The following is a 27,993-nucleotide window of genomic DNA, read 5'->3' as shown; positions in this document are numbered from 1 at the left end:
TGTGTGTGTGTGTGTGTGTGTGTGTGTGTGTGTGTGTGTGTGTGTGTGTGTGTGTGTGTGTGTGTGTGTGTGTGGGGGGGGGGGGATGGGTCGTAAAGGTGCTTGTATGAAAGGTGTCCCCCGCCCTCAGCAGTTGATGCCCAGGCCACTCCAGTGGTCAGGCACCATGAGGAAGTACTTGTCCATGGCCTCGCAGAAACGGGCGCGGTATAACTCTGGAGACACCACCGTGGGCATCTTACCTGGTGACGCGCACAGCGCGAGCACACACGCACACGCACACACACACACACACACACACACACACACACACACACACACACACACACAATATAAGTTAGACAGAAAATAGAAGTGGTAAACCAGACCTACACATCTACAATATGTACATTTTATTCCCTTTTCACCGAGGTGAGAACCAAAAGCTGCTTACCTTGCCCACCAAGGATCCCTGTGGATTTAACCACCATCTCCAGCTTCTTGTCCCATGTAAAAGTCCTGATGTAATCTGTAAATAAAAAACATTTGAAGAATCCTCAATCATCCAACAAGGATACTCGGATAGTTCTAGATCTCCAAATTAACTCCATCGCGACAAAAAAAATCTTCAATCCAGTCTACACATGATGACCTTTCAGCGTCGGCGTTGCAAAAGTATCCCAAAGGAGTTTAGCATTGAAGCCCAACCTAGCGCTGATGCTAACCCTGTGTGTGGTGGACGCTTATGACCTTCCACTGTTCTTCATTGATAAATACTCCAATGTCGATGCAACAATGAAAAACACTCAAATATTGTAAATAAGTATGGAACCGTGTTTGTGTAACAAACCCAGCTGCAAGATTCGGTGGTCCAGTCTCTTATCGATATATATTGAACATGTTTTATGTTGTTATTTATCAAAAGTCTATCACGATACGATAATTTATTGTTTTATTGTCCAGGTCGACAGGGTCAAAGTTGATTTGAGAGTTGAAAGCAGTGACGACGAGGCGGAGATACTAAGTGTTAAACAGAAGTGTTTAAATCCAGCATGGTAATTCCTAGTCTTTTTAGGTCATTCAATTTATCAATAGCTATCGATATCGATCATTATGATCAAGTTATATCGTGACATGTCTTTCAGCCATATCGCCCAGGCCTAAATCAGACCCAAGCTGTGTTTGTCGAAAAAAAAGAGGATCTAATACGTCGGCAGCTAGCTCCCTTTCTAAACCTAAATCAACGCTTGACGAGTTAGTTAAAAGCGTTTAAACTCCCGTCTGTTGGCTGGCATATACATCTGCTCTGCTGGAAGTGCTTCGGGGTGGCGAGCGTCAGTCCGGGCGCAGCCCCTCCCCTCACCTATGATCCCCACCACCAGCTGGTCCGTGGCGTCGTCGCGGCCCACCAGCAGCGAGTAGTCGATGATGAGGTGGCTGGACAGGAAGTAGGCGTCGCTGTGGATGGCGGCGCGGAGGATGGCCTTGCAGTGGGCGCGGATGTACAGCGGGTTGTCGTGCACCAGCTTCAGCAGGTTCTCGTCCAGCAGCACCACCTCGCAGCTCTCCTTGCCCGAGTCCGTCTTCACGTTGCGGTTCCTCAGGGAGCCCTTCAGGTCGAACACCTTGGGGTGCAGCAGAGTTGAGGGTTACTACGGTGTGGAGGTTTGGTAGTTTACACTGGGGTCAGCTGTACTGAAACACCTTGGGGTGCAGCAGAGGGTTACTACGGTGTGGAGGTTTGGTAGTTTACACTGGGGTCAGCTGTACTGAAACACCTTGGTGCAGCAGAGTTGAGGGTTACTACGGTGTGGAGGTTTGGTAGTTTACACTGGGGTCAGCTGTACTGAAACACCTTGGGGCAGCAGAGTTAAGGGTTACTACGGTGTGGAGGTTTGGTAGTTTACACTGGGGTCAGCTGTACTGAAACACCTTGGGGTGCAGCAGAGTTGAGGGTTACTACGGTGTGGAGGTTTGGTAGTTTACACTGGGGTCAGCTGTACTGAAACACCTTGGGGTGCAGCAGAGTTGAGGGTTACTACGGTGTGGAGGTTTGGTAGTTTACACTGGGGTCAGCTGTACTGAAACACCTTGGGGCAGCAGAGTTAAGGGTTACTACGGTGTGGAGGTTTGGTAGTTTACACTGGGTCAGCTGTATTGAAACACCTTGGGGCAGCAGAGTTAAGGGTTACTACGGTGTGGAGGTTTGGTAGTTTACACTGGGGTCAGCTGTACTGAAACTCCTTGGGGTGCAGCAGAGTTGAGGGTTACTACGGTGTGGAGGTTTGGTAGTTTACACTGGGGTCAGCTGTACTGAAACACCTTGGGGCAGCAGAGTTAAGGGTTACTACGGTGTGGAGGTTTGTAGTTTACACTGGGGTCAGCTGTACTGAAACACCTTGGGGCAGCAGAGTTAAGGGTTACTACGGTGTGGAGGTTTGTAGTTTACACTGGGGTCAGCTGTACTGAAACACCTTGGGGCAGCAGAGTTAAGGGTTACTACGGTGTGGAGGTTTGTAGTTTACACTGGGGTCAGCTGTACTGAAACACCTTGGGGCAGCAGAGTTAAGGGTTACTACGGTGTGGAGGTTTGTAGTTTACACTGGGGTCAGCTGTATTGAAACACCTTGGGGCAGCAGAGTTAAGGGTTACTACGGTGTGGAGGTTTGTAGTTTACACTGGGGTCAGCTGTATTGAAACACCTTGGGGCAGCAGAGTTAAGGGTTACTACGGTGTGGAGGTTTGTAGTTTACACTGGGGTCAGCTGTATTGAAACACCTTGGGGCAGCAGAGTTAAGGGTTACTACGGTGTGGAGGTTTGTAGTTTACACTGGGTCAGCTGTTTTAAAAAAACCTTGGGCAACAAAGGGTTGATACGGTTTGTAGGTTTGAAGTTCATATTTAGTCAGCTGTATATAACACATTGGGGATGCAGAGTCAAGGGTTTATAACCTGTGGGCGGCAAAGGTAAGGGTTCAACTTGCATGGTTTATATTTAGTCATTTATTCAGTAGCTTTAAATCACCTTTGGACCGGAATGTTAAGGGTTTATACTTATATGGTTTACATTAGGTCATTTATTCAGAAGCTTTAAATCACCTTGGGCCCAGAAAGCTAAGAGTTTATGGGTGTTTCATTTCGCAATAAATGTGCGTTGCTAAACTTTGACATGATTGATTCAGGAGAAGATTTCATCAGAAGTGCCTCAGTGACAGAGCAGCAAGTACGCATCAAGCATCTTTATCACATGTTGGGGCCGGGAAAGTAACCCCAGGGACATTCCTTAACACCCCGAGGTGCTCATACTATCCTCCAACCAGGATACGCATCCCCATTTCAAATCTGCTATTGGCATTGTTGTGGCCGCTGGGGCTAACCTGAGCCATCTTGCGTCCGTAGAAGAGGTTCTCCATCACCAGCAGGTCCAGCTTCTTCTCCGTGTTGTTCTGGGAGTTCTTGTAGCCGATCCGGTAAACGCCCAGAATCTTGGCGAGTGCCGTTGGACGCTGCAGAAAAGCGAGTCCGGTGATTCAAAGGCCTTTGGCTTTGAGGACAGAAAAACTGAAAAACATCACGTGTATAGGTTTGTATTGTTTTAAGAGCATACCTTCTGCTGCACAGCTCCGGTGATGTAGGTGAAGTAGTGAGGAGCGAAGTCCAGGAAGGACTGGACCTCCAGTCTGGGCATCTGCTTCAGGATGAAGCGATCGTCTGGACGGGACATAAAAACAAGAAAGTCAAAGCCTTTGACTTTCTTAACCCTCCATTGAGACCATAGAGGTTTATTAAAGCACACCTATTTACCACCCAGTGTGACGTTCTTTTGTTATACCATCCAGATGATGGGATGGATCAGCCTTCCAGTTGGAACAGTTCACTGGGCGGACTGGTGCGCTGATCTGTACATCAAGCATCTGGGTTGACACTCCCAGGAGTGATTCATGTCACCATAAGGTCGATTTTTTAAGGGTTTGTAACAGTACTAGATGCAAAGAAGGATTCCTCAGGTTGTGCATTCATCAGCTTTGTAGAGTTGTGTGCATATTAAACCCTTCCTTCTCACTCACTTAATCTACCTATAGTGAAGATTTGCACTTCTAATGACCAATCACCATCACACCTGGTGGTAACATACGGGTGGTTCAAAACATTTGCTCCATCATTTTACCCAATAAATAATTGGGTCCTATGTCAATTGTTGAAGGGACTTATTGAAGGTCGCTTTGGAAAAAAGCCACGGCTAAATAAATGCAATGTAAGGTAATACCATATAGGTATGGGAAAACACGGTGGGAAAACGCTCACCTTCCGTGGCGTAGAAGACGGCGCCGGACTTGCCGCCGCGGGCCTGCCAGTTGACGCAGTGGGACAGGGAGCGGACAAAGTCGTCCTCCGAGCTCTCCATGATCTCGTCCCGCATTTTGTGGAACTCCTCGGCGTAGTAGATCCGGCAGTAGAACTTGGCGTTGGCGTCGGAGAACTCTGCACACGGCCGAGGGGGGGGGGAAAAGGGTCGGGGGGGGTTAGGGAAGTTTATGATGACACAAAAGGGCTGTGTGAAGGACACGGCGGCGGTGACACCACGGCGGTGCTGACATCACGGCGGTGACATAACGGCTGTGACATCACAGCCGTGACATCACACCGGTGGCATCACACCGGGGACGTCACGCCGATGACTAAGGATGGACCGCTGGCGGTGCACAGGGCATAGAAGGTTCAGGGTCTCAAGGGGGGGTCGGGGTTCGCCACTCACGCAGTTCAATGTGTGGGTTCCCGCCCTGCTTCCTCTCCTTGTCCAGAAGGTCTCCCTCCTCTGTGGGACACAAACAAGAGCGTTGTGAGTGGACGGTGGCGGTCGAGATCCACCGTTGGCCAGAGATGACCAAGCAGACAGGTAGGAAGGGATAATCATCGTTATAAAGGTAGAAACGGCATGGTGGTCTTAGGGCTGCTCGATTATGGAAAAAATCCTAATCACGATTATTTTGGTCAATATTGAAATCTCGATTATTCAAACGATTATTTTTGAGTTTGAAAACATGATGCATTTATTCATAATTTCTCTCCAAAACATTTTGTAAATGAGAACTTAGAAATTTCCCCTTAAAAATATACACAAAATGGTCAAATAAAGTCCAGATATGAATCCAGCTGTTTTTTCTGCAATTTCTATTATTATGGTGATCGTTTCACTCTGAAATCGAAATCGCAATCAAAATTTTATTAATCGCCCAGCCCTAAGTGGTCTAGGGGGTCACTGACTGCCAGCTGAAAGTAGGGGGTTCCATCTGTATCCATTTGTATTTCAGTGTATCAATCCATCAATCCAATGGGTAAAGAGTGAATAGTAGAGCAACGCACTGCTGAGCGGCTCGGAGTCCAGGCTGCTGCGGCCCAGCTGGGAGCAGTTGGACTCGTTGGGTTTGGCCGGGCTGCTCCTGGACCGACTCTCTGCTCCACCTCCTCCGCCACTGAGGAAAACCAAGACGTCAGACAACCCGAGCCAGCTCCGACCTCAGCTGGGTTTAACAGAGCTCATCAGCATACTTAATGTTTACTAAAGGACCCAAAAAGTTAAAGATTTATGCCCAAAGTAGCCAGGGCCAGAACGTAGCAGGCTGTATTTTGTCCTTCGATTCGCAAAGAACATATGTCTATTTTGGATGCAAAAAGCATACGTAATTTAGCGTCCTGGCACAGCCGCGTGCTTTGGGTTTTGGAACGCGTTTGTTTTGTTATACTGAGACTCAATACAAACAGCCTGACTTCACCTCGAGGAGCAGAGAGACCAGCGAGGGGGTGGGAGAAGTGTCACCTGATGGACTGGGAGGCATCGTCCAATCCCGTCTTGGCAATCTTTGAGATGTCATCCAGGGCGGTCTTGTACTCTTTACAGCTGCACGGCGGGGACAAAACGAGTCCAATAAGACAAGAGTAACATAAGACCTTTATCATGGAGGTGTGACGAGGAGGGCGCAGTGTTGGTCACCTGAGGGCGAAGGCGATGATGGAGCTGGGTTCTTTCTCACACACGGCGATGGGCACTCTCTCGTGCTCGTACATCAGATAGTGCTTGTCCGGTTCGCTGTTTACAAAAAAGGGAAGACAAAAGCATTGACCATGTGAAGGGGATTTAAATGAGCGTCACTAATAAAAACTGTGTACAGCTTTGTACCGCAACATAACCTGAACATGCTGATCGACGTAACACCTTACTATGTTACTATGTTTACCATCTTCTAATCGTATATTTAAATAAGCTACGCTCACATTCCTAGCACAGGTCTTCACTATAGCAATCTGTATTGGGCAGGATTTTCTAGAATGAAACTAAAAACCTAACCCGCCTTTACACTTTGAACAAAATAGTGAAGAACGGCATTTCCAATTAAGTATAAATAGTGCGTCTGGCTCAGTGTATACTAAGAATGAAGACTTACAAAGGAAAAGGGATTGAGTTGTAGCTGTTTCCGGGCAGAAAGGTGGCCAGGATGGCTTTCATGGTGGACTTCTCCTTCACCTGGCTGTCGTTGGATCCGAGCAGGTGTCCGTCAAACACATCTGACGAGGACACCGTGTTTAGAAAAAGCTCTGGCCTTAATTACATTACATACAATTGAAACAAATCCAAAATACCAATAAAAAAAATAAATACAGAATACCAGCTGTAATTATGAGAATTAAGGCGAAAGAACATTTCAAAACAGATCGTCAACAACATGTCAACTTTAATGTCAAAATGTCCACTTTATTCCCTAAATGTTCTTTGCACTTGATTCCTGAAATTCTGACTTTAAACTTGGATAATAGAAAATTCTCAAAATACACTGACGCGTGTATCCATTTGTTTTTGTGTGGCCTCAGTACCACTACTTCCGTATGTAACAGGAGTCTGTGTACACTGTTAATTCCTGTGTATCGGTCTCTACCTTCGGAGATGCTGACAGAGTCCTGCTCTGGGAAGGAGGGGCCGGAGTAGAGCGTGTCGCTGCTCAGATCCCCTGGCGACTGCAGGATGGAGGAGGAGCTGGAGGGCAGCGTGCTGAGGTGGCGGTCCTCTGCCAATTAAAAACAACGGGTCACGGGACGCCCGGCACGCGCCTGACTCATGTGCCACGCGGTGCAGCGGTGAATGATTGACGCTCACCTTTGTCTCCGTTCGACACCACGGGAGAGATGTTACGGGTGGATGGCTCCAGCACACTCTGACAATCAAAATACAGAGATTAAATAGTTATATATGGACATGGATGTTTTGCGTTTGAAATGAGTTCATGCCACAGAATGCAGTCTTCTTCTTAACAAGTGGTTTGCAATCAATCTTTGATCAATCATGCAATCTTATTTTCGAGCTTCCTCTTTTGTGTACCAATGTGTTATGTGTGATTCTGACTGTTTCTAACTTTCATGCTTTATCGTTCTTAACTTTCTAAACACAACGCGCTGTAGCTTTGAACAGAAAGTGCTCTTTAAATAAAGATTGATTGAAATAGCGGTTGGGGGGGGGGGGGGGGGGGGGGGGGAACAGACCTTGCTGTCTTCAGCGTTGGTCTGGCGGTGGCGTCCTGGGCTGGGGGGGACAGAGAGACGCTTCCTTCCTTTCTCCTGCTGGAACAGATCCTGGAGTCTTCAGAGGGAGGGGGGGCACAAAGATAGACACACACACACACAGGTAAGCCTACAGGTAACAGACAATTCTCCTAAGACCCACAAGAGTCACAGTGAAGTTGAAATTGTGGAGCAACCGAACACACAAATCAAACCAGACTGCAGGAGATGTACCCAAAATCAGGTTGTTGCGGGCACCATTTTAGATCTGCTGAAGGATTTCTGGTTGACTTCCTTCTGGATTCATTTTAGTGATCGTTGTCTTAGTTACTTATTAACCTTGGCTACCACGGTAAAAAAGCTTCTTGTTTCTCCGCAGTGGCTACGAACACCTTCTATATTCATAGCCAATAACGGTTTAATATCGTACCAAGGCAGAGTTTGAATCCTTGTCGCCGTGGGTGTATGTGGATTATTTTTATTCAATGTTTATTCATACAGGCTAGTCTCATTGAGGCCAAGCACCGCTCTATCAACAGAGAGACCCGATTTGCAGCGTCCCACATTTACAGACAACACAAAGCAATGGAAGGCAGACAACACAGGCACATGGCGTGGCTGGCGGCGGCGGCGCCGTACCTGCTGTTCCAGGACTGCAGCGTCTCACACAGGCTCTGCTTCCTGATGACCACCGACTCCAGCACAGCCTGGAGCTGCTGGGGGGAGTCGGGACAGCACGACTGCAGACGGGCCTGGAGCTTCTCGATCCAGCTCCGCAGCTCAGCCTCCTCCATCTGGACACAGGACACATCCCCCCCCCCCCCGTCTTATTTTCTTCGGGTTGTGTTATCTAGCCACCTCATCTGGTTCTCCTTTGTTAACCTGTTGCCCGGGGTGAACCGTTTCACGACAATGGTGTGTACTGTTTTCTGTAATTTAGGCAATCTATCTATACAAGACTTTATGTCCTTTGTGTCAACATCTCCCTCACATGATGTATGGAAAAATACATTGCAGGGAGTGGGGTGAAACTGTGTTAAAAGGCTGTGTGAAACTGTATTATGGGCTCACTCTGCTAGAGAGGACATTGGTGTTATGCATACCTTAAATAGGTTAATTTTCTACTACAATTGTGTGATTTTTAGCATTTAGCAGTCTAACTTGTCCTAGACGCAATATCTCATAAGAAAAGCAAATAGATAAGGATCTCTCTCTCTCTCTCGCACGCACGCACGCACACGCACACACACACACACAGACGTGTGTAAAGATCCCTACGTCTTTCTGTGCAAACAGGTCCTCCATCTTCTCCTCGCGTGTCTTGCTGAAGGTGTCTGTCTTCAGCGAGGTGAGCCGGTCGTCTATGGCCAAGTACACCTGGCTGACTCTGTGGTGGGGAACATTTTAATCCCCTGGGTTAATATCTGAAGGATCAATCATGTTTTGAAATCATTTCCTTCTTCTGCTGGTGAAAAAAGGTGTTGTTATTATTATTATTATTATTATTAGCTTATCTTTTTATCAGTATAAGTAAACACCCGTAGGGTGTTAAGACTGTGGCGGCTACATATGGCCACCGTGGCCCGTGTGTAGACCCTTCAGGAACAGCGCATCACGGCGACCGTAAACTAGGCTTGAGGGGGCCATCGGGAGCTGGGGACAGGGACCTTACTTCAGGAAGAAGTCCTTGAGGTCCTGCTGCATGAGGTTTTTAGAGGGTCCCTGGTTCCGGATGAGGATCTTGGGAGGAGGGAGGCAGATCTCCAGCAGCCTCACGGGGATGTAGCTGCGTGGAGCGTCAGACAGAGGGAGAGAGAGAGAGACAGGATCTTATGGGGCACTTGAAGCAGTTTGTTTATTAGACTCATTGTGTGTACTATTTTTCGGTACTTTACGATTCTTGTCCCTTTTGGGTTATACTTTTAAACGGTTGAACGCACTTATTGCAAGTCGCTTCGGACAAGAGCGACAGCCCAGTAAACGAAATGTAATCGACCCCCTAAGCTATCCTTGGGCAAGATGCCTGTCCTCCAAACTGCTGTTTAATGACACGCATCCCATACTTTTCACTGCAGTGTGGCTTTGTACACAACCACAGCGTGAACGGCGCAATGAGCAGCAGGGGTCAGGGTCAGTGTCTGCGGCAGGTACCTGAAGGAGGCCACCATCTGGTTGTAGGAGAAGTACTGGTGGTAGTCCTTGTGGATGGAGTGTCCGCAGGGCTCGGCGTTGGCCCGCCGGGTGTACTGGTGGCCGTAGAAGCGCAGCTCCAGGTACTTGGCGAAGGACATGGACCACGACTCGTTGGACAGAGGCACCACCGGCGTCACCTGGGGCGACAGGGAGAAGCCGTTCACAAGCAGCTTTCTTCTCTTTTTTTTAAGAAATTGCGTCATTGATGAAGTGGGCAATGGCAAAATGAAAAAAAAGGGAAGAGAAAAAGTGGGGTACCGCTTTTATTCGGATAAAAAAAAAAAATCTAAATCGAATGAACAACTTGTTTGTTATCTTTTTTAAATAAAAGCAGGTCACGGTGAACTCAACATTGTTCGAAACACGCTTTCTCGATCTCGATCATCGGCGTACATACACATTAGGGCTGGGCGATTAATTGAAGTTTACTCATTTGCAAAGTGTTTTTTTTGGAGAGAAATTATGAATAAAGGCATCATGTTTTCAAACTCAAAAACAATCGTTTGAATAATCGAGATTTCAATATTGACCAAAATAATCGTGATTATGATTTTTTCGATAATCGAGCAGCCCTAATACACATATGAATATCAATACGTCGTCGTGTCTGACCCTCTCCATTTTAGTGTGTTCTAGCATTCAGCGTTCGGCTTTCCCCCCCCGGGGGGGGGGGGTCATCGCGGCGGCGGCGTGTTTCGCTGCACCTGTTTGCAGATGCGGCACCAGGAGTAGGTGAGGATGGTGTGTTGGTAGCCCGGCACGGGCGAGTCCAGCTCCTTGAGCACGATCTGCACACAGCCGCTGCCGTGCACGAAGCGCCGCACGTGGTGCACCATGGGGGTCTCGCAGTACATGCTGGGGCACTGGTAGGACGGCCTGGGGATCACGCACGCACGCACGCACACACACACACACACACACACACAAGTTGGCCTTTCTGGTCTAATTTCTGTCTTAATGCTGTTTTGCTTATGATATATATACAACTTATGATGCTTATGACGTATACACAACTATATTACAATATTGCAAAGAACGTAATGTTTCCTTTTCTTCACCAACCTGAAGCAGTATCTCTCCAGGAACACGCCAAGAGACAGGTCGTTCTTTCCATAGAACTCCATAGTGACGATCCTGTGGATGCAATGAAGGGCAACAACGTCGGTGACTCAAAAGCTGAAGGACACAACAGGGCTGAACTGTGTGCTGATATTACTAATAGAAACGACGAAGTTGGGTTTACCAGGGACTGACGCAGGGGTTGGGGGCGTTGTTGGACTGGGCAGAGGAGCTGCTGAAGAGCACGCACAGACGCTGGTGGTTCACAGGGTTGAAACAGTCCAGCTGTAGGCGACAAACACACACAACCACACACACACACACACACACACACACACACACACACACACACACACACACACACACACACACACACACACACACAAACAGACCAACAAAGCCATCCGAGTCAGAAGGCCTGTCCGAACAAGTCCCCAGCTATTGATGAGAGCACACACCATGCCACTCACAGTGTCCCTGACAGACCTCAGGTCAGGGCTTAGGTGGTGGGCTCCGTCAGACACCAGCAGCTCCAGCTGGTCTGAGACCAGCGCTGGCTGAATGAGATTACGGACACATGGTCAGATGGGTTTATCTAGGGGTGTGGTGTGGTGGTTTAAGGGCTGCTTCTCAAAGCTATGCAGCTTAAACCACAACCAGTGGAAACCTCTTTGCATGCATGCAGAGCAAAAGAAGAGAGGCAATGTGTTTGATGGGAATGGCCTGTTGCACTCACTAACCCTTCAAAGAGCATTGCCGTCTGTGTGTGTGCACACACACACGCACACACACAAACACACACTCACAGGCGATTGCACAGACGCACTCACAGCTGCACCACAGATGCACACACTCACTCATAGACGCACACACACACACACACACGCTTACACAGACAAACTCACACGCATACACAGACGCACTCACAGACACACACACAGAAGCACTCACACACGCACACACAGAAGCACTCACACGCGCACACACGGACAAACTCACACACGCATACACAGACGCACAAATAGAAGGACTCACAACCAGTTTGCAACCAACAACAGGGTTGCAAACCAAGCCCCCCCCCCCCCCCCCCACTCCACTCCTCGCTTACCTTTGAGGCCCAGCTCATGTCGCTCGCCCCGCCCGGCCTCTCCTCCTCGCTCTCCGCCTTGGACGGCGCCCGGAACGCCGCTTCCCTCTGCTCCCGGCTGCCCTGGCACGCGGCGGCGGCGGTGGCGGACGGGCCGGCCGATCCGAAGGGGTCGGAACAGTCCCGCTGGCGGATGCGTCCGCCCTGGGCCCGGTAGTCGGCCAGCATGCGGGCCAGGCCGCTGCTGCCGGTCACCTGCTCCACCATGCGGGCGCTGGTGAGGCGGTGGCTGGGCAGGACGTCCAGGGGCCGCTGGGAGGCCGCCGCGTGGCCGTTCAGGGAGGCGTGGCCCGTGGCGTGGGAGGAGGAGCCCGAGGGCGCAGGGTCTTTGAGGAGCTGGCGCTTCCGGCGTCCGTCCAGCTCTTTGAGGTCCTTGTTGAGCAGCGGGGAGAGGTAGACCTGCAGCAGAGGGGGGAGGGGGGGGGGGGGGGAGGTGGTGTCAATCATGAGGTCACGAGAGAGACGTCAGACTTTGGGAACCACTGAACGACGTCATGGTTACAAACAAAGTTAATACAATATCACCGCGAGGACAGGGCTTTCCCCGCTCCCGATCAAATCAAACTAAGCACCACGGTCTGCTGTGCAAACACACAATCAATTCAAAGAGGGAAACCCAAAGGGCAGCCGCACCTGCTCAGGGAAGTAGTCCCGGCTGGGGCACTGCAGGCCCGCGGCCGTGAGGAGGAAGGGCTCCCTGAAGCCGATGAAGGGCGAGATGCACAGGATGATGTCCTTCAGCTCCTGCCTGAACGCCGTCGAGAGGGACTTGAGGCGGTCGTCGCAGGACGCCACCTGCTCCGCCACGAACATCCCCGTGTCGTCCTGCAGGGGGTCCCGGAACAGCCGGGCCGGCGGGGGGGTCTCCGAGTCGCTCTCGGCGCACAGCGTCTCCCCGGTCCCCGTGCTGCCCTCCTCCGCCGTTGTGTCCTCAGACCCCCTGGTGAGCGTCTCCTCCTCCGCCAACAGGAAGGGAGCGGGAGGAGGAACCTTGGCGGAGAAGGTGCTGGAGGAGGTGCTGGAGGAGGCGGCGTTCGCGGTGGGCGCTGCCTCGTCCCCCTCCGTGGAGGAGCGTGGCGAGGAAGAGGAGACTGGTTTTGGCATCTCCTCCTCCACCTCCTCCTCCTCCGCCGCCGCCTCCTCCTCCTCCACCTTCTCCTCCACTTTCTCCTCCGCCTTCTCCTCCTCCCCGAGTTTGGCCATCAGCTCCGGCACTGGTGCAGGGGCGCCTTCTCCTGGTTCTCCCTTGCCGTCGGTTTCTCCTCCTTCTCCTCCTCCTCCTCCTCCTCCTCCTCCATCCACATGCACTGCGTCCTCTGCAGTTCCATTGACGCCCTCAGCCTCCCTACTCCCCACTGCCACCGCCACCGCCGCCGCCGCCGCCGCCACTGCCGCCACTGCCGCCGTTGCCGCCGTTGCAGACTCCTCCTCCGCCCTCTTCGGGGCCTCCACCTCGTCCTCCTCAGCGGTGGAGCCCTCCAGCAGGCAGGGGAAGGAGGTGCTGGGCGCCAGGCTGGGCGGCATGGCGAACTCGTCCATGAGGAAGGAGATCTCCAGCTGGGAGTGGTAGGCCACGCACACCATCAGCATGAGGATCTCCTTGACGCGGGCCAGCTCGTACTCTGCCGCTCCACGCAGCTTGATGGTGCAGCCCAGGTTGGCCGGGCAGCCCTCGAAGAACATCAGCGTCTTGGACTCACCTGGAGGGGGGGAGGTGGTGGGGGGGGGGGAGTTGGGGTCATAGAGGTGATTTGGACTGGATGAACCAAATCCACAATTGATTGAGATTGATGGGATTTGGCCGAAAAGAACGATCGAGCCGGGGCTTTTCTTTTTTGGCAGTCTAGTGAAAACACAAAGCTTTCAGAGGCTCTGCCAGTCAGTAATGAGGATGTGATACAAGAGGGGTACTTGAGGTTCAATCAATTCTAATGAAGTACTGAGAGTGCCTTCAGCCTTTAAAATCACAAGAAAAAAAAACAATGGATAAGCTACATCACAATTGAATATAGGACAAACAAAATGCGAAAATTGGCACACGGCTGGTATTGTATTGATGACACACCCTAACTCTACAGTAAGTACACCCGCTAACAGTCATAAACTGCAGTGGAAGGTACTCCGATACTGGGATAAAACGCCAGTAAAAACAACTCCGGGACTCACTGTTGGAAACAGTGAAGGACTGCATGTAGAACTTGTGGCAGGTGCCCAGGCGAGGTTTGGTGAGGAGCTGGTCCATCGACATCACCAGGTCCCCCTGCGTCATGCGGCTGACTCGGTCCAGCACTTGCTGCAGACACGAGCACGCACACGCGCACGCACACACACACACACACACACACACACACACACACACACACACACACACACACACACACACACACACACACACAAATGAAGCAACAATACCAGCCAATAGATGCAGCTTATGGGAAAAATGTTATAGCTTAAATAGTATATGGGAAAACCTGCATGGTGGTTTAAGAGGTTTAACAGGTTTAAGAGCAGAGGCATCACTGCAGGAGCATGAGACCACAGCAGCAGCAGCAGCAGCACTGACCGGCTTGACGTTGATGACCAGCGTGATGCCGTGCTCCAGCAGCATGTCCTGGGCGATGCGCGACACCGTCTTCTCCACCAGCACCAGGTTGGGCCGCACGTCCACGATGCGCTGCACGTAGTTCTTCAGGAACTCGCGCTCCTGTGGGGAGCGGATTGCTAACACTCAACGGGAGGATCTTCCCTTTGATGGTTCATATTTGTTTGTTTTTTTCCTTTCAGTTGGGTTTAAAAAGCCGGGTTATAGGCCAAGACCGCTGTTTGGTGATTCAATCACTTATCGGATCACTTTGAGAGTGAATGGAAATAGAGTCCAAGTCAAAGTCACACGTGCAGCTCCTTAAGGCAGGGTCCTTCTGAACAGTGGAACTCTGTGTGACGTGGCACGCAACAAATACACAGGAGCCACGAGCAAGTAGACGTCAAAGTGTTAAGAAGTTGAGTGGGGAGCCACTGTCAGTGAGACTGTGTGTGTGTGTGTGTGTGTGTGTGTGTGTGTGTGTGTGTGTGTGTGTGTGTGTGTGTGTGTGTGTGTGTGTGTGTGTGTGTGTGTGTGTGTGTGTGTGTGTGTGTGTGTGTGCGTGCGTTCGTGTGTGTGTGTGTGTGCGCCTCTGACCTGGAGAACAATGGGGTCGATGCAGGTGAACTTGGTCTCCTCTCGGTAAAGGTACTCTATGGAGCACTTGAGCAGCAGCACCTTGGGGTTCTTGATGTAGGAGTTCATCTGATTCCATACATACAAAACAAGTGAGACGGCAAGAGCAGGACAGGCAGCGAGGTACGCAACAGAAGGTACGCAACTTCAGTCGAAGGAGAACCGTCACACTATTTTACTAAGATCAGGGAGAACGCTCTCGTAGGGTGGTTGTGAAAGCATCGCTGTCTGCCACATCAACTGTTTCCGGGCAGGGGGGGGGGTGAGAAGTTGGACCATTTGCGTCATTTACCAAAATCTGACCTGGAAAACGCGAATCCGAGACAAATTACACCAATGGTACAAATAGTCTGCCAATTTTCAGCGGAAATAAAGTTGATGCTGCAGACTTTTAACGAGACAAATATGAAGCAGTATACTTCCTCATATTACAAAATAGGGAATGGCCATTTCCTCTTAAATAATGACAGGAGCATTTTGATTTGTTAATGTTGATGAAGAATGATCGAATTAAGGAATTTCAATTAATGAAATAATCAAAAATCCAGAATTTTTGGGTGAAATGGAGATAAAAGATTTGAACAGAGAACGTCCTGCTCCGCCTACCTTCTTGTGAGCAATGTTCTTTGTGCAAACAAATCCATTCACCACCACAGAGTCAAACTTCTTTCCCCCGGGAATCTGAAGGAAAGGCAAAGGGATCCTCATTCACAAGAAATACTGCAGACATAATCCAGGCAAAACGCCTTCCATTTCAGAGACAAACTCTGCACCAACACACACACACACACACACACATACAGAGACACACAGACAGACATAAACACACACACACACACACAAGTAGATACAGATACACACAGACATAGAGACAAATACAGCCAGACTGACAGAAACACACACACACACACACACACAGGGGGTCTGACCTTCTTGATGTGCACCAGTTGACGGATGTCCATGTCGTCGTCACAGCTGCGGACGTCGGGCCGCACCGTCTGGACCACCTGGCGGACCACGGGCACGATGACGTCCCGCCAGGACAGGGACAGCGACTCGCTGTACAGCAGCTGCTGCAGCAGCGCCATCATGTGGCTGTGGTTGGCGGAGCTGCGAAAATACATACTTTGAATGTTACCGTCCACAAAAGACATGGATCCTGTGTTGGGACTCGAAAGCATGAACATACAAACTGTACAACAGTAAAGATATTGACTGATGCTCCATGCTGGATGGGGTGGATGATATGTAATTGTTTCTTTACGTTAGCTACTGCCCACACAAAAGGGGAAATTCTAAAACCGCCAATTATAAATATGGATTTCACAATTCATTCTTTATCGCTTCCCTGCTGCCGCTACAACTAGGTTTATACAAACACAAATACAAAGAATATTTTTAAAGATGTCATAATACTCTCCTTATATGACCCCCCCCCCCCACACACACACACACACACACACACACACACACACACACACACACACACACACCTCCCACCCCAGCACCACCACCACCACTGCAGACTCACAGCAGCCTCTCCATGGCCTTCTTCTCCCCGTTCTCCTCGCGGAGCTGGTCCAGGGAGCTGTGGTGCCAGCCCAGGGGCGTCAGAAGCAGATCCTTGGCCTTGTCCTCCACGCGGCGGTTGAACAGAGACTCTGGTTACCATGACAACAGATGAGGGGCGCCGGGAAGACGGAAACAAGGGTAAATACCAGGAAATTGGACTTGGGTTGTGTGTGTGTGTGTGTGTGTGTGTTTGAGTGTGTGTGTGTGTGTGTGTGGGGGGGGGGGGGTTGTTTCCATACCCTTGATGAAAGCATCACTGATGGAGATGTTCTGCCCTCCGTCTTCAGACAGGAGGAGTTCAGCTGAAGTCCAGAGGAAAAAGAAGGAGGTGTGTACGTCACACATGAAGAGAGACGGCACAGCACTACAGCGATGATTCATAAACAAATGAATAGATAATGCCATTTACAATAACAAACAACTTCATTCTGCTGCGGTGTGTTGCTGTGGGGTTCTTATATATTTAACCAGGTTGAACACAATGAGATTCATTTTCATCGATTTTGCAAGGGTGGGTTTGCCAAGGGGGCAGCACAGCATAATGTGGCATATAACAGCATGCGTGTGTGCACATATACATTAATTACATGACTTTTCGATATCATGTGCAATACCACTTTCCTATGTGTCTATTTTAGTTGACCCTTATTGAATTGTGAATGTCTATTAGACACTGTTAGCATTTACCGCTTATATACTTCACATTCATAACTATTGTTTTTATCGCGTTTTATCGTTTATCGTATATTGTGTTGTGAAGACACTCCCCGGGACGGACAGGGAGTTCAGCCCTCGCCGGTACCTTTCTCTGCGGGCGCCGGTACGTGGGGGTACTTGGACTGCCTCTTGATGTGGAAGTTGACGTTGTCCTGCTCCACGTTGAGGTTGATGGAGGCGGCCGAGTCGCTGTCCACCGCCGACTGGACGCTGCTGACCGAGGTGCGCTTGCTGGGGCTGGACGAGCCTGCGCACGCACGCACGCACACACACACACGCACGCACACGCACACACACACACACACACACACACACACAAAAAGACCATTTATTTTAGGACACTTCTTGAGATGCATTTGATATGATAAGGCAGTGATTGTGACCATGGGGATGGGGGGGGTAGGAGACAGGGGAGAGGACTCACTGGGCATGGTGCAGTCGCTCTCGTCGGCCAGCTGCTCCGTGTCGCTGTCGTCAAACTTGATGTCCTTGAACCAGGACGGCTCTGAGTGGCCCTCCAGGGAGTTGACGCTGTCGCTGTCGGGGGACGGCGTCTCAGAGAACTCGGTGCTCTGGGGACGTGCAGAGGGAGACCGGCAGGGGGGGGGGGGGGGGGGGGGGGGGTTAGGTAGAGAGAGGAAGAGAGAGGGAGCTTCATCAGCACGTTTTGCTACACTAGAAATAGCACTGGTTCAGGCTGCCTGAGGTCAAGCTCTACACTGGGGCCCTGACTTCCCTGAAGGTAGCAGAGTGAAAAGTCTGAACAGTTAATATTTCTAGCGGGGAACCGATGTACCGGACGACCACAAAGGACGGAACAAATTTGGATCAAGTTGGATCAATGTCACAGATTAAGCGCTCTGCGATTGATACCGTCTTGTGTCCACATTGATTCCCGAGCGACACTGCTTTGCTTACATGGAGGATCCGGAACCAGAGAGCCACACCAGACGACAGACGATAGATTAGCATGCATAACATTTACATAATGGTCCCCTGGGTTAACGAGACCAAGTCAGAACATTTGTAGAAGCATAATGTGTACACATGTGTTACCTGTAGAGGGCGGTAAAGAGCGTACTCGTCCCTGAACAGCTGGTCATGGTGCGTGACACAGTCAAGCCACCGTCCATCTACCAGTGCCTGGCCAATGGCTATAGCTTGGGCCCTGCAGTGGATAAGCAGACAGACAGACAGAGAAAGTGAGGGAGAAAAGAGGGACATAGAGAGAGAAAGGAAGAAAGTCTAAATACTAAATCTTTAATGTGTCATTAATTCAGGTAAAATAAGCTGGACTTCTAATGGCCTGAGACATCCGAAAAACATCTCCAGATATCTACAACATCTCAAAATCCAGTATAAAGGCCTGACTAGGAGCAACAACCATCATACCATTTGAATGAAGCGTTTGAGTCACCACAACAACCAACCTTGTGGAGATGGTGCCGTTGCGAAGCAGCCAGTTGACCAGCTCCTTCCCCACAATGCAGTTGGGGTAGGTCCTCAGCCAATAGCGATGGTCCTGGAACTCCATGCCTGTGTTGTGGTGGCAGATCCTCTTCCACAGGTCCTTAAGCTGGGACGAGTCCTAGAAGATTATGGCACAGTGGTACGCGGGTCAGCGAGGGGCATCGTTTCCTGTGTCTTCCATTGACACAACCCTCTTTTGTGTGGTTGAACGTATTAGTTCAGGTCTGGTTCTGCAGGTCCTCCTGTGTTTTTAATGAACGCGGCCGAACAGAAAATAAATGCGAATTGTCGATAGGTGAATACACTATAGCGCTCTCTGTAGGAAGATACCATTCATTTGCTTCCACCAAGATTAAATTGATGTTTCTCATAAAACACAGGATTTTGGAGTCAACCTGGCGATGAAAGTATAGCGGAAGCAAAGAATCTGAATGCAGGATTTCCCCCCCCCCCTCATTCCTATTGGATACAGATCTAGATGTAGGTATGCATTTACGGAGGCCAACAGTGCGCACCAGCAGTATCTTCCTCTCCTCCTCGTTGTGGTCCTGCTTGTTGCCGGTCATGGCGCCGGCCTTGGCGTTGCTCATGGTGCGGCTGGGCTGTGGGCTGACGGAGCTGTCGTACGCCGGCCCCATGGTGGAGCCCGCACGGTCCAGGGACAGATTGGTGACGCTGGCGGACCTGCGGTGGTATGGGAGTGGGGGGGGTGTGGTGTGGGGAGAAGAGAGGGGAGAGAACGACCACAAAGCAAAACAAGTGGGGGGGTTTGGGGGGGGGGGGGGGGGGGGGGGGAGAGAGAGGGGCGTAAGGGACGTGTCCGGCAGTGAGGAATGGGAGGTCGAGCTCGACCAGAAATGAGAAGGAAAAATCAAGCTGAGATGCGCGGGGGGTGGGGGGAGGAGGGGGGAGATACTCCAGAGAAGCGACTGACCTCTTCCTAGCAGGTGATTTGCCTACGTCTTCTTGTAGTGTCGTCAGCCTGGAACTGAGACCACTGCCCTGAGACTCCTGGTGAATCAAACTAGTACACACGCCCAAACACAGACCCCCCCCCGTTGAACAACGCGTGCGTTTCCTTCATTCGGCTCACGCAACTTCATTGTTCTTTTTATATAGCCGGCATGCAGCCACCCTGATAGGTTAACCCCCACTGACGGGAGAACAGACGCATGCAAGAGGGTTAGATTTGGAATGCACCACATAGAGAAAGTATAGAATAGACTCAGAAAGGGAAAAAAATGCAGCAGGACTCACTTCTTCCTCATCCCAATGGGAGTTTTTCTATGCCAGGAGAAAAAAGAGAGGGGAAAAAAAAGGTTCTCTTAGAGACCCGACAACAGAGAAAAAGAAGCAAGATGGCACCACATAGTGAGGTGGTGACTGTGCTGTGACAGGGATGCAAGTGATTAGGTTTGCATATCGCAAATGGAGCCAGCATGTATTAAGTCAGCACCCTGAAAAGTCGGAACAAATACAGTGGAATGTGTTGACCAGTGACATGTTGCTCATAAGCCTATATTGAATATTTCATTCATCTATTCAGATCCTTCATCGATTCAGTTCCTAATTCATGTAATTAATGCCAGTATTTACCATGCATTATATTCTTGTTGACACACGTTAAGCCTCTTGCTTGGATCATGATTTGTAAAAGTTTGTTTGATTATTGAGACTTGAACAGTCTTTTGGCAGACATATTTATATACCATTCAATGGGCCACTTAGTCAAGTCTGATTTTCTCCATCATTGTTCATATTTTATATTCAGTCTCCTCCATTTGTAGTTATATCTCAGACAAATTTAAGAAATTGAAACAAATGAGAAAGCTCATTAGTAGTCCAGAAAGAACGCAATGCATCTACAGCTCCGTCCATGAAGTTTAAAATCAAGCAGCAGCGATTTTCCAGCTGATTTACTCAAAGTGGAGCTTCAAAGGCTTTACCAAAGCAATGTTGAAAATATATATATAATTTTCTTTTTGCAACATTCTGTGAATTAAATGTACATTATATTCATAGGACAGCATGTCAAGCAACACACAGAGTGAGTTGGATGTGGATTATGTGTGAAAGAAGGAGGAAAATGTAGGACTCATGTGCAGGCAACCATGAGAGTAAGGTGACTCTCGTCAAGTCCCTTTCCTTGTATGTGCAAATATACTTGGCAGAATAAAATAAGTCTGATTCGGAATACCCAGAGGAAAGAAAAGGGAAGTGGGACAAGGAAGCGACGCATGCATCATGCAGAATGAGTGCCCTCTGATTAATTGTTTTCTTAGACATGCACACAATCAATACGGAAGTCGTTTCACGAAAAGGACTGCAATTATAATCCACCTGGATTCCTGTTGCTGCAAAACTGCTAAACAAATCCGCCAAATACATGTGGGGTTCTTCCGAGTTGATTCAAGTTTGTATAGTGCTCGTCAGCTCGTCATCAGAATGTATCACAGGATTTCTTGTTGGCCATACACCGCCGTATTGAGAGGACTCAAAAAAAAAGAGTTGAAGTACTGTAAAATCCAAATCACTCCAATGCTCCCAAAACGGCGGCGGTCATTGCGATTTGACATTGTGAGGTCCGAGCCCTATAAACGTGTTAAAAAACGTGTTAAACGTATAAAAGTGTTAATGTGTTTGTGTTCACCTCTGCCAGGTGAGGTCTTCCTCCAGGAAGATGTTTCTACTGGCCTTGCGGCCCCCCACGGGCGTCCTGGGCTCGCTGGGCTCCACGCTCACGGAGCAGGGGGAGTCCGACAGAGCGCTCAGGTCCTCGCCGATGGAGCCCGAGTCGGCCGAGTGGGCGTAGCTGAGCGCTATCTTGCGACAATAGGTACAGGCCCGCAAGTCTCCTACAGGAGAGAGAGAGAGAGAGAGAGAGAGAGAGAGAGAGAGAGAGAGAGAGAGAGAGAGAACGCAAGAGAGAGAGAGAGGAACACATAAGAGAGAGAGAGAGAGAGAGAGAGAGAGAGAGAGAGAGAGAGAGAGAGAGAGAGAGAGAGAGAGAGAGAGAGAGAGAGAGAAACACATAAGAGAGAGAGAGAGAGAGAGAGAGAGAGAGGAACACATAAGAGAGAGAGAGAGAGAGAGAGAGAGAGAGAGAGAGAGAGAGAACGCAAGATAGAGAGAGAACAAGAGAACGAGAGCGAGAGAGAAAGAGAGCAGGGGTAAATGAAGGGCAACCAGAACAGATTACAACACTTTTTTTTTTTTATCGCTGTGTCTTTTAGAAGACACCTCAGCCACCGCTCTCCGTGGTGCTTACCGGTGTAGCCCATGAACTTGCCGGGGATCTCCTGGTTGCAGCAGCGGCTGCAGAAGATCTGGCCACAGAGGCGGCAGTGGTGGCGGCGTCGGAAGGTGGTGAACTTCTCGTTGCAGTCGTAGCACTCTTTGCACTGGCTGTCCGGCATCCAGTACTGCTTCAGGTCACTGTCCTGGTGTGGGGAAAGGACACAAGCCCAGCCACAGGGAGCCACTTAGGCTCAAAAGCTCTTGTGTATGTGTGTGTGCTTGTGTCACTGTATTAAAGGCACTTTACACTCCCGGTCGTCCCTTCCAATGCCTTTTAGACATAATGTCAAGAACGATGTAATTAACTTCCATGCGATGGGATAAAAAAAGACGATATGGCTCTGATTTCTGAAAGGTGATTTTGGCGTCACTGCCTCACAATGTGGACTAGAGTGTGCCATTTACAGCCCTGGTGCTCTGTAGGCGAGCGTGAAGTAGGCTTTAGCGTGAATGTACGTGGCTGGCTTCAATACCTGACTCTTCCCCTCCATGATTTCTTTCAGTCTTTTCAGAGCAGTGCGCAGTTGAACGGCTGTGCGTGGATCATGACTGCTCAGCGGTGTCTCCGATTTCCTGCGGCCTTCTGTGAAAAGGTGAGATGGACGGATGCCATGAAACTTGGGACTCTGTACCTGGTTTTTCATTGTAAACATGGGATAACATAAAGTATAAAGTTGCGTTCCGAAGCTTACCTTGCACCTGACATCAGCATTTCACAATGTGAACAAATCACAGAAGTTGTGTAATGTCTAAGAGACACAGTTATGGCAAACACAAAAATCTAATTTTTCCGACTCAAGACGATAAGAGAGTAAATACGCTAGTGTTAGTTTTAAAATTCAAAATCACATCATTCCAGTTGTTAATGCCTGGGTGGACATCAGACTAAAACGATCCCTGTTATGGAGCACTTCAACATAAATATAAGCTACACACAAAATGCATGCAAGCAAACACACAAATAAAAAGGTTTGTATTAGGCTGGGATCTTAAATTATTCTTTATAAGAAAGTGGTTAAAAAATATATATATATACATCAAGCACATGGTTAATTTTTGGGCAAACCACAAAGTGCAGAAGGGCCCTTACCTGGCCAATCCACTGTAATGAAAAAGACATGAGAATGTATGTTACAGCCTCCACTTTAACATATCTGACCCCATGGCTGAACCATTTCACAGATCTCAATCTACAGCCATAAAGAAATTGGATCTTTGAGACCATGTAACGTCTTGATGTCGTGGTGTGTACCAGCTATGCAAAATCACTTAGTTCAACATTCCTCATTATATCATGGTGTAAATATAAATGTAGTAGAAACAGTACATTATACAGGTTTAACACAATGAAATAGCGCAAGTAATTTAAAAAGTAAATACATTATACATAATATGCATTTTTAAAGCCTCACAAGACAATCTATGGGCGGGAGAAGCCAACAATAAAATGTCTACTAAGAAAATACAGTGCATTTTAAACACTTTGTCTGTTGTACAACTCAGCTCTGAGGCAAGCATAATTTAATATGAATGATTAAAAGTTTAGTCCAGAAACACAAATTGCAAAAAAAAATTCCAAAAAGCCATTATCAGAAAGCTTTGACCTGTATATCGACGACAAGACAGACTTTTCCATCTTTATCTAGTTGCAGCAGATAATTAGATCACAAAACCAGTGTAAACCACTATTCCAAAGGGAATAAATAGCACTACAAAAAAGAAGTATGCGTACTGCCTTAGGATGCCATTTCTCTGCTCTGCTAAAAGAGTTTAGGGTGCGTTACCGGAAGCAGTGGAGGTCCGCCGGAGCGGGTCTGGGTGCTGCTTGCGGTGGGACCCGGGAAGGTGGCTGGAATGTGAAGGACTGGCGGCCCAGCTCCCTCTGTCTGACTGTGGGGAGGGGGCCGGCACATCGGCCTTCTCCAGGACCGTCGGAGAAGGAGCCCGCCCCTCTTCTGCATGTGCACGTAGGAATGTGTGTGTACACACACACACACACACACACACACACACACACAAATGTCATAAGATTGCTCCCAAGGACCCTTAAAATAATTACATAATTATTAAATTACTATGTAAAAGGTCAAGTATGAAGCAACTGTCTAGATTCGATGATTCAATAGTAAGAAAGAAAGTTAGATATATGTCAAGGGTTCAGGTTGCAATATCACCCTATGAGAGAGGAATATTATTCCTCTCTCATAGTTAGTGATGGTGGTTAGTGAATATTATTATTCACTTAGTGAATATTGAATATATTTGTGAATATTATTATTCACTAACCCTATGATAATAATATGATATGATAATACAAAAAAATATAATTCTAGATGTTGGTTGATTCAAAATAGTAGTGCAATACACTACTCGGTGTGTGAATGTATGCATGAATGGGTGAATGAGTGTCAACACTGTAAAGCGCTTTGGATAAAAGAGCTATATAAATGAGGACCATTGACCATTTAGAAAGATGAGATGGTATAGTGATATTCTTGTCAAAGAAACTAAAATGGGATTATAACTACACATTTTATCATGAGATGAAATAATTGCACACCATTAAGCCCCAATCGGGGAAAATCTCAATGTGTTCTATCATACTCATTAATATCCAAGTTGTGCTTGTGCCAACACCATCTATGCTTTCAACATTGCTTAGTGGGAAAGTAGGGAAAGTGGTGGACGTTAAAGCTCTCAGCCTCATTCACTCAGTCACATGAGTTTGTTCGTAGCCTCTTCAAATGTCCATCACATGACCCATGACCTAGCCAGCGCCAATTAAACATTGATTTTCCTTTGGAGTCTCACTCAAAGTAGCCGTGTTCAATACTATACGTCAGCATTACATAGAGTATTCTGCAATGTCATTGTATTTTTCGCATTCATCGTTTTCTCCTGCAGCTATTTCAATTTGTACATTAAAAATGATCTAAACTAGAAGGTTTCTCAAGTACAGCATGCGCCATCCAAGGTCAATCCATTCAGGGAACTTTCCTCTATACATACTTATATATACATACTTTCTTCTGGTCTACTTTCGTCCCCCCCACTGTGGGGAAAATGAGCTATAACTCAAGCCACTTGTGGTCGCTCATGAGAAAATGTCCATCAATGCCGGCTTAAACCCAAAATAAAAACCCTTAACTATTAGTACATTTAAGGACTGCCGACCTAGAGTGGACCAAAACAAAGTGAGGGGTGCGGAGGCCCACCTTTGTTGCTAAAGCGGAACAGGTTGACGAAGGAGCTGTACGCAGAGCGGAGCGGGGGGTCATCCTGCTCTGGTGTGAGCGGCTTGAACTGGGTGAGGTGGGAGGGGCTGGCGGGTGAGAGGACAGGCTGGTCAACAGTCCAGTCGGTGGAGGACGAGGATGAGGACTTGTCGTCGGCGGCCATGTCACTGCTGATCCTGGTGAAAGTGAAAGCAAATAAAACGATGGGCATGGTGCATCACTGACCTTTGTGAGATCATTTCAAGATCCTCAAAACGTTTACCTATGAAGGAGGAAAGGAAAAAGGCTTGCAGCCTTTGGTGGTCTTTTGGTGTAGAAAACCCCCAATGCATATTTACAGTAGTGAAATGAGGTTGTAGTATTTGCTTGCTTGCCTCTTGCTACTGTTATTCAACATCTGTTTGTTTAAGATAAAACTTTATCTGGATTTGATTTTGAGTGTTTATTTGATAAGCTGAAATGTGTCAATAAACTATCATGTGGATATAAATCATAGGATTGTGTACTTGCTTAGCCTGTGTCAAAAGTAGCAAGACATAAAAGCATTCAATACATACATACATCCACAACCATGTAGAGACACTGATCTAGTGTCTATAAAAACTTTAAAATCATGATGACCAAAGACACATTTACTGAAAATATTTTAAAAGCAATGCAAAATACATTACCAAATGTAATGCAGAATGATGTTGTAAGTGGTTAAAGCAGCAAGGCCTAGGCTTTTGACTATGGAAAACATGCATTTACTACTACTACAACTACTACACACAACATGTCGTGGAAATATTAATCATAACTATAATACACAATTATAAACCTTACATTAACCTTGTTTATATAATGGCAGGCCAGGCCAATCGACTGACTTCTTTGTTGTGTAGATTTGTTTAACTATATTGCAGCCCTGCCTTACAGACATGTCCACTTTCCCCATAGTGTATTGCAAATCAACTTGGCCTCTCCCGCCAATCCTAAATGCTCCAGAATGGTCACTCCCACTTACCTTTGTTAACTGTATATTCCCTACCCACAATGCAAACGTTTCCCTATAAGAATCTTGTTCACCCATTGTCTCACTTTGCTGCCAGTACTTTCCCATGATCATGCTCTAATATTAAATCAAATATTTCGCTGGCCGACGTGTCCTAAAAAGAAGTTTCTCTTCATCACAACATAACATGCATTAACTACTATTACTACCTCCAGACACAAAATTACCTTATTCAAATTCAACATCTGTGTGATAATAATGCAGTTATATTTAGTACAAATAATAAAAAAAAATAAAAAAAGAGGAACTGCCGTTTACATATTGTCTTTAACAGTAAACGCATACATTTTAATATTTTTGCTATATTTGTCATCGGAATAGAGCATTGCTCTGTCGAACAATATGTCCTTTTTACCGACCAAAGTAAATCCCTCTCTACAAGGAAGCCCGTTTGTTGTTCTAAGATTTGTCGATCTTAGAGCAAAACTAGAACCGGTTGTTTGACAAATCCCCTGGCTCGTCAGTCGTCACGCTCTGTGAAAATCAATCATGTGATGATGGAAACGGGCCTCGCTTAAAGGTGGACTTCTGACGGCTCATGACCATAACCCCCTAATGACCCCCCCCCCCCCCACACACACACACACACACACACACACACACACAGTGACAGGACACAATAAAAGCTGTGGCGTAAACGAAGACAGAAAAACAACTGTCAATCCCCGACGGTGGGTATCTCTAATAAATAGAGCAAGACTGCAACTCCTGTATGTTAACTTATTATCCAAATGTTGGCTGGCCATCTATAATGAAGTATCCAGAGAAAGTGTACATTATTCATTATCCATCGCCAGCCCAAAACTGCAACTTCGTGGCAATACTATGCCTCCCTACGACCAGACCAAGACAACCGTATCCGTTATAGACTGGTGTGAGGCTGGAGAGACAAGTTGCAGCCACTAGCCGACGTTAGCTAACGTTAAGCATAGCATCGTCTTCTCCGGGTACGTTCCCGCTGGCTTTAGTGGCACGTTAACAGAGGACGTCAAACACACAGCCACACGGCTCGACGGCAGAAACAACGGCAATTTACCTGTGTACTGTCTGTCACTTCATCGTTTCTATGACATTGACATGGCAAAAGGAAGCTGGTCTACTGGGTGGGAAGCCGACTCCCATACAGGGAGGGGGAGAGCAGAGCAGTCGAACTGTTGTGATCACGAGACAAGGCAGAGGCAGGAGAACTCCGAGTCACTGATCGATCCATTGATTACGTTTTAATTATCATGGTTTTTTTCAGATTACATGTAGCTGTTGTTATGTGTTAAATAGACAACGGATTCTAATTGTATTTCCAGCCTTCACTTATAAACACCTCAATGATGAATCGTTAAAAGCATACCGTTGAACAGACCCTTTACCCCGTGCCAACAGGGGGCGACAAAGCGTCACATTGGGTCGGTTGCCTACTACCTACATCCATGCCTAAAGCTCTCTCTATATATATATGCATACATATTCTTGATCACTCAAGAGTAGCTGGACATTTACCCCCGAA

The 27,993-nt window shown here is 48.0% G+C and overlaps 1 protein-coding gene across 4 annotated transcripts; it reads right to left on the bottom strand.

The window, feature by feature from the left end:
* Nucleotides 1-79: 79 nt before the first annotated feature.
* pikfyve (phosphoinositide kinase, FYVE finger containing) lies at nt 80-27,628 on the bottom strand. 4 transcript variants are annotated; one of them, XM_084478157.1, is made up of 43 exons: nt 27,529-27,628; nt 25,418-25,614; nt 23,987-24,157; nt 22,676-22,785; nt 22,174-22,345; nt 21,556-21,760; nt 19,840-19,929; nt 19,421-19,589; nt 18,866-19,023; nt 18,492-18,603; nt 17,860-18,007; nt 17,521-17,682; nt 16,958-17,020; nt 16,678-16,807; nt 16,076-16,256; nt 15,753-15,827; nt 15,108-15,215; nt 14,493-14,633; nt 14,096-14,222; nt 12,563-13,629; nt 11,891-12,328; nt 11,253-11,339; nt 10,967-11,067; nt 10,786-10,857; nt 10,428-10,599; nt 9,682-9,860; nt 9,203-9,316; nt 8,809-8,917; nt 8,170-8,324; nt 7,513-7,609; nt 7,130-7,187; nt 6,912-7,040; nt 6,423-6,543; nt 5,972-6,067; nt 5,798-5,878; nt 5,344-5,453; nt 4,736-4,795; nt 4,285-4,461; nt 3,587-3,690; nt 3,357-3,485; nt 1,343-1,604; nt 434-508; nt 80-242 (listed from the first exon to the last, which is right to left on the bottom strand). In XM_084478157.1, exons 2-43 carry the CDS (start codon nt 25,599-25,601, stop codon nt 127-129), a joined length of 6,615 nt encoding a protein of 2,204 aa, XP_084334283.1. In that variant the 5' UTR covers nt 25,602-25,614; nt 27,529-27,628; the 3' UTR covers nt 80-126. The 4 variants fall into 4 exon arrangements, with proteins under 4 accessions (XP_084334283.1, XP_084334282.1, XP_084334284.1 ...); XM_084478156.1 differs by lacking the exon at nt 27,529-27,628 and adding an exon at nt 27,268-27,408; XM_084478158.1 differs by lacking the exons at nt 11,253-11,339; nt 27,529-27,628 and adding an exon at nt 27,268-27,408.
* Nucleotides 27,629-27,993: the final 365 nt, after the last annotated feature.

This window comes from Micromesistius poutassou, assembly GCF_964030765.1.
Source record: "Micromesistius poutassou genome assembly, chromosome: 14".
NCBI lineage: Eukaryota > Metazoa > Chordata > Actinopteri > Gadiformes > Gadidae > Micromesistius > Micromesistius poutassou.
The sequence above is the reverse complement of the archived record's forward strand: the minus strand, read 5'-3'. Positions and strand labels throughout refer to the sequence as shown.

Excerpts from the sequence above, each read along its gene's own strand:
- pikfyve (XM_084478156.1), bottom strand. Across the intron at positions 21,761-22,173 it reads CAAGTTCATGGGCTACACCG|GAGACTTGCGGGCCTGTACC; the intron begins GTAAGCACCACG and ends TCTCTCCTGTAG. Across the intron at positions 5,879-5,971 it reads ATCATCGCCTTCGCCCTCAG|CTGTAAAGAGTACAAGACCG; the intron begins GTGACCAACACT and ends CCCGCCGTGCAG.